Source organism: Triticum aestivum, chromosome 3A (genome assembly GCF_018294505.1).
Source record: "Triticum aestivum cultivar Chinese Spring chromosome 3A, IWGSC CS RefSeq v2.1, whole genome shotgun sequence".
NCBI classification, from domain to species: domain Eukaryota; kingdom Viridiplantae; phylum Streptophyta; class Magnoliopsida; order Poales; family Poaceae; genus Triticum; species Triticum aestivum.
In genome coordinates, this window is record NC_057800.1 from 502,884,894 (window position 1) to 502,891,786 (window position 6,893).

The following is a 6,893-nucleotide window of genomic DNA, read 5'->3' on the forward strand; positions in this document are numbered from 1 at the left end:
GCACGGAGAAAGAGAGGTCACTTCTCTCTATTAGCTAGCTAACACAATATGAAATCTCTAAGTTAACCCTCCAAAACCCCTAACCCCTCCCTTTCAGAAAAAACCCAGTGTCTTCGAGCCGCTGACGCGTGGCTGCCTTTTGATCTCAGTTGGTGTTACCAACCGGGACTAAAGGTCCTCCTACCCGGGCGCCCCGCAACAGCCACGTGGAGCCCCTTCTGTCTCGGTTCGTAAGCAAACCGGGGCTAAAGGTTTTGGGCTTTAGTCCCGTTTGTTTTGTCTCGGTTCCAGAACCAGGACTAAATGCCCTCTGAAACCGGGACTAGTGCCCTGTTCTCTACTAGTGTCATCCTTCCACTAATTCGCTTAAAACATTCCAACATTTTGATAACAATTGTTGAGTCGTTCGCATAAGCAAAAACTTGAGTGCAACCAATAAGGTATGCAAAAAGGTAAACTCTTCTTTGTTTCAAAATGTGATAAGCTCACACTTTTCAGTGTTTTTCCTTGGCCAACAAGACACTCATGATTTCTCATTTGTTGCACCGCCAGTTATTGCACCGCCATATTCCTTGAAATGGGGGTTGCTTCTTTTGCAGGAGGGAAGAATACGCAGAGCACCTGTTTTTGTTCTTTCAATTTGTGAGAAAAGTTTGGCGTGAGGTAAAACACAGGTATCATTTCCACTTGTGTCGCAAGAGTTTTGTTAACATCAAGCAGTGGGTCTTCGATTTTTTGCAGAGGGCTACACCCGTTGAAGCAACTGCTTTGGTGGTTACTATTTGGCACATATGGGAGGCGAGAAATGATGTGAGGAACAATGGTGTGATTCCGCATCCACTTTGTGTAGCTGAAAAAAGTATTGCTTATGTGGAATTGATTGTGCAAAATTGCTTTAAAACTATCGAATCTAGGCGTGTCCACCCAAACCCTCCAGTGTCTCCATGGGTTCTGCCGCCAGCAGACACAATGTTTGTAAATGTTGCTATTGCACTATTCCAGAATTTGCGATGGATGGGAGTGTGTGTGTGTTGATTCGGAACCACAACAGATTGTGCTTGTTGGCCTGCCATGAGCACATAGAGTTTACCACGCCAGAACTAGAAGAGGTGCTAGGTCTTCGACGTGTCGTTGCTTTTACTTGTGAAGAAGGTTTTCAGAAAGCCATCTTCACTTCAGACTCTCTTTTCATCATCTAGAGAGTTCTTTCTCACACGACAGATCGTTCACACTTTGGGACTGTAGTCACTGACATCAAGGTTTTTGGTGGCAACTTTTCGCTTTGTTCCTTTAGTCACGTTAGTCATGAGAGCGACACATCCCGTATCGACTAGGGATGGAAATGGCGCAGTAAACGGAGTGAAATGCGTCATTAGTTCATTAACTCAAACTGACTTATGCTTTAGGCCACGAAACTCAGGAATTGATCAATTGATGCCATAAACTCATTAATTTAACCAGTCAGAGCAGTTTTAACATGGTCCCTCTTACCTCCTCTTTTCACATGAGAGGTAAGAGTATAAAATAGATTTGAGCCATTGATCTCATTAATTAATGGCCTGATTAACTCTTATCTTCTTACCTCACATGTAAAAAAAGGAGGTAAGAGGGACCATGCTAAAATTTGCCAACCAGTTAAGGCCAAAACGATCTGGTGAGAGAGAAAAAGAATGACATGTGGCTGCCACGTCAGCGTTCCCTAGGGGGTGAGACGGTCGATCATCGCCGGTTATATTGGAAGGAGAGACGTGCACAACACCGCCGATCAAATGCATCGCTTCAAGGAAGCATAACCATCAAAGCCGGTCGCGTGCGGACTGTGGAGATTCCCATCAGGCTCTGCGCAGCGCTGTAGTACATCGCCAAGCCAGCGGGTGACTTTCGCGCCAGTTCCAACCTGCGCTGCTCGGTCGGCACGGCCTTGCTACCACAAACGAAATCAGAGCTCAGCCAGTCAAAACCACACCCCGGCAGGAGTCTCGCACGTTCCGGCGCCCGAGCAGAGGCAGACGGCAGACGGAAGTTTCCCTCAAAGCTCACACGGAAGCCAACATAAATGTTTCCTGAAGAAACAAAAAAAACAAACTCACGGGGGTCAGCGACGCGCGCGCGCGTCGCGTCCAAGCACGCGCACCGGCGCACCGCCCCGCCACGACCGCCACCGTCCCGCGCGCCGTGCGTCACGGCTACATAAGGGGCGTGGACCTGCCCGCAGGCACGGACGCGCCCCGTCACGTAGTAATGACGGAAAGGATGGATCGCCGCCGCGGGAGCGCGCTGCGGAAGCGGCCGCCGGCGATAGACGCGACGCGCGCCGAGTCGGAGACGGGCGAGGGCCGCGAGGAGCCGGTGAGCCCGACGGGGCGGCTGTTCCGGGAGCCGCACTTCAGCTGCTACATCGTGTCCGTGTTCGGCCTCGGCGCGCGGGTCGACCTGGCCGCCGTCCGGGCCGGGCTCGAGGCCACCCTTGCGCGCCACCCCCGCTTCTGCAGCATCCAGGTACGCACGCGTGCTCCCGCCATCGTTCCGTTTCCGTCTTGATTCATTCTTGGACCACCATGGTTTTGATGTGCCGTGCGTAGAATGATCGTGTTGCACCAGCGTTCACTTGGAGATTAGAGTACAGACTACCGAATGTGTACTGTTCCTCGTTCCCAAGTACCATTGCTGCTTCAGCCGACCCAATCACTGGGTGTGTACAGGAGAAAGCGAGTGCTAACAGCTAGCACTAATGAGCTAGCGTTCTTGGTTGAACTTTTCCTGTTGGTTCGGAAGTTCGGTAGTGAGCTTTCGAGATACAGTTGCCGAGTTGGGCTCATCGGTAATAAGTTGTGATAGTTCAGTGTATTAATTGGTCCTGCAATCTGCAGTAATGTCATGTGTTCCGTGTGCCTTAAGAAACCTCTCTCTGCCGTCCGAACCGCATGATGTGATTTCTGATTCTGTACATCGACTGATCGATCCAAAATGATCCAATCAAGTACTACGAGCTTGGCAGCCTCCCATTCGTTCGCGCCTAGTTCAATCACTGCATCTGATTAACGTGTCGTGAGATTAACCAAACCAAACCTCATTTCTGAGCTTGGCAGGCTTCCAAAATAGATGACCCAAAAGAAACACAAAAATTCAGTACTCTTCTTACGCATGGCATGCCGTGCGTGCAGGTGATGGACGAGCTGGAGGAGGACGCGAGGCCCAAGTGGGTCCGGACCACGGTGGACCTCGACGACCACGTCGTCGTCCCGGACCTGGAGCCCACCGGCACGTCGGCAGACCCAGACAGGGCCCTGGAGAGCTACGTGTCGTCTCTGTCCACGCGCCCCATGGACCACTCCCGCCCGCTCTGGGAGCTGCACGTCCTCGACTTCCCCACCTCCGACGCCGACGCCGCCGTCGTGCTCCGCGTGCACCACTCCGTCGGCGACGGCGTCTCGCTCCTGTCCCTCTTCATCGCCTGCACCCGCCGCGCCGCGGACCCGGACGCGCTGCCGGAGCTGCCGGCCACCGCCGCCCCCCGTCGCTCTGGCCCCGTGTACGCCCTGCCTTCGGGCCCGCTGCTCGCGCCGTCGTCATGGGGCGCCCTGGCGGCCCTCGCCGCGTGGGTCGTGTCGCTGCTCCTGCTCGCGTGGCACACGCTGGTGGACATTCTGTGCTTCTCCGCGACGGCGACGTCGATGCTGCGCGACCCGCCCACGCTGTTCAAGGGCGCGGAGGGCGTGGAGTTCCGGCCCAAGCGCTTCGTGAACCGCACGCTCAGCCTCGACGACGTCAAGTACGTCAAGAACACCATGAACTGCGTACGTGGATCCTCAAATCCCGGCTACACATTCGATTGTGAGTTCTTTTCCTCTGAAAGATGAGTTATGTGATCGATTAACTTGCTGGATTGCGATCCCTCTCTGCAGACGGTGAACGATGTGCTGCTTGGGGTGACCTCTGCGGCATTGTCTCGGTTTTATTTTCGGAAAACAGGTGAGGGCGAGCTCAAGTAATTTTACCTAGTTGTCTTGTTGATATTTTTTAATTAACCAGACTTAAAATAATTTCAGGAGAAAGTGGTAGAAAGAGCATCAAGGTGCGGTCCACTCTTCTTGTGAACCTGAGGAAGACGCCCGGTCTACATGTAAGCGCGGCGGCGAGCACTAGGGATGGCAATGGGTAGGGTATGGGCGGGTACAACCTCCTTCTACCCAAACCCATACCCATAGAAACTTTTTATACCCACCCACTTCAGTACCCCTAGGTATAAACTGACACCCATGCCCATATCCATCGGGTATCCTATACCCAATGGGTATCCATTGGGTACAATATATAGCATTCAAATTATTAAGAAGTAGAGAAATGAGTTCAAAATTCAAGTGATCATGGTAGAGTAGTATAGCACGTATGTGGCCTCCTCCAGTGGGTGGCCACTTGGAGGCATCAGGGAAGTATGAGCAGCGGTTGGTGGAAGGCCGACACAGTGGAAGGCGGTGGTGGGAATTGGGGATCACTGGATCGAGTGTTCGACAAGAGTCTGGTAGCGAAGAGTCAATATTTCATCTTTTTGAGGAGTCACATAGGACGTATGAGGAATGACGAGCAGGTGATTATGAGCCTATGAGCTATGACTTGTTTAAGGAATACGAGATTTAGGGTTGGACCATATGAGTTGGATGTTAACCCCACATGTTATAGGAGTTATTTCCATTTATTAATTTTGTCTGGGTATTCATTGGGTTACCCATAGACACAATTTCTTACCCATGCCCTACCCATATATTTTGCGGGTATGGGTACCCATTACCCGTGGGTAGAAAATCTTTTCAAGTCTTGCCCATACCCATTGTTTTCGGGTAGGGTACCCACGAGTACCCATACCCATGGACAGAAATGCCATCCGTAGCCCATCCATGTCCTCACTGATAATTTGTGCTTAGTCGTCCATGTCCACCTCATTGATTAATGTGTGTTGCGGCGGCGTAGGCACTGGCTACGATGATGCAGTCCGGCAAGGACAACGGCGCCGAGTGGGGGAATCGGCTTGGCTACATGATACTCCCGTTCCACATAGCCATGCACGACGACGACCCTCTCGAGTACGTCCGGAAGGCCACCAAGGTCGCGCGCAGGAAGAAGAGCTCCATGGAATCGATCTTCACCTACTGGAGTGCGTCCATGATCATGAAAATCTTTGGAATCAAGGTGCGAATACGCAGTGTTGATCCATCGTATACATTCTTACAATGATCAAGGTGTGAATCAAGGGCTCAAGGCTAAGCCGCTAACTGAACATTCTACAGGCAGCAGCTTCTCTGTGCTACGGCATGATGAGGAACACCACCCTGTCCTTCTCCAACATGGCCGGTCCAACCGAGCAGGTGGTGTTCTACGGCCACCCGATTGTCTACATTGCCCCCAGCGTCTATGGCCACCCACATGTAAGTTGTTCTCAGGCTTGACGACAGAGTTCACTGTTTTCCGGATTAGAGCTCCTTTGATTCAAAGGAATTCTATAGGAATTCCGGAGGATTGAAATCCTTTGAAATTTTTCCTAAGTTTGTCCTTTGATTCATAGGATTGAATCCCATAGGAATTTTTCCAATGGAATCTTTTGTACTACATTTCATTGGAAATCTAACATCCGCTCCAACCTCTTTTTACAGTTTCTTTGTTTTTCCCGTGAAATCAAACACTCCTTGATAATCCTATAGGATTCAAGTGGGCATGACACTTCAATCCTATACTTTTTCTATTCCCATGTTTTTGAAAACCTGTGAATCAAAGAGGCCCTTAATTTGCTGGCTTGGTTAAATGTCTTCAGTTATTTCATGGAATACCACGGGTCGCTTAATTTTGTCCGGAAATGTGATGTCCGTCGACTATTAATCCTTTGGTTTGGCTTTGATGTGTACTACAGGCACTGACCATGCATTATCAGAGTTACATGAACATTATCAAGCTAGTACTAGCAGTAGAGGAGGAACAGTTTCCGGATGCTCATGAGCTTCTGGATGACTTTGCCGTGTCTCTCAAGCTCATTCGGGAGGCAGCTTCAGCAAAAAACACAAGACACACATAAGGATGTTGCTCAGTAGAATGTACTCCCTTCATACCTAAATATAAGTCGTTTTGGTAGGCTAAACTAGCCTATAAAAAAAAATCCAAAGATTCTCGACGTAGCTAGTATTACAATGGCAGGGCTCGATCATAGATTTTCTTCTTGATGTATTCTTCCATTGGTAAGGACTGACCATGGTATTTCCAAATATTCATGTATTGCTACAATTGCAGCGTTGTGGGGATCGACCATCTGTGATGAACATTACGTGTAAGAAACAGAGTTGGATGCTTTCTCTTCATGCAAAAAAACAAAGCTTATGTGTACAGACTATGAAGTAGTGCATCATTTGAAAATCCTGAAAACCCGAGAGATCGGATCTGAAGTAGATCGTGCAGAGGCCATTTCCCCCCTGTCTCCCCTCATCAGCATCGTCACCGGTGTGCCCACCCCCAAAGGGGGTGGGGCGTCTCCCGGTTGGTTCATACATGTCTTTTGGTTGTTTCATGGTGGTGTCATCTTAACCGCGTCATGTTTCTGGTTCGTGCAGTAGGAATTGTTTTTGTTTCGCGCCTGCGTAGCGTATTGTGTGTCCTAACAAGATCTACTTCTTCGTGAAACTTCTTGGTGCAAGGTGCAAGTCATGATGGAATAGGTTGGTTATGCTCGGTGAGTCATTAGGTGGGAGACACAACTGGGATCCTTGTCATTCTAAAATCTATTGTCGAAGCGTCAACCAACATGGATATAGAATAACGCCAACTATCTAAACGATGGAGAAAACATCTGCGCTTCTTAAGTGTTTTGACTTATCTTAACCCTGCCTCTTATTACTTATAGTTTTTAATCT

At 49.8% G+C, this 6,893-nt stretch overlaps 1 protein-coding gene across 1 annotated transcript; it reads left to right on the forward strand.

The window, feature by feature from the left end:
• The first annotated feature begins 1,901 nt into the window (after positions 1 to 1,901).
• LOC123061867 (wax ester synthase/diacylglycerol acyltransferase 11) lies at positions 1,902 to 6,376 on the forward strand. The gene is made up of 7 exons (XM_044485150.1): positions 1,902 to 2,499; positions 3,165 to 3,797; positions 3,906 to 3,972; positions 4,050 to 4,123; positions 4,969 to 5,187; positions 5,286 to 5,423; positions 5,903 to 6,376. The coding sequence occupies exons 1-7, from the start codon at positions 2,242 to 2,244 to the stop codon at positions 6,062 to 6,064; spliced, it is 1,551 nt and encodes a 516-aa protein (XP_044341085.1). The 5' UTR covers positions 1,902 to 2,241; the 3' UTR covers positions 6,065 to 6,376.
• The last annotated feature ends 517 nt before the right edge of the window (positions 6,377 to 6,893 follow it).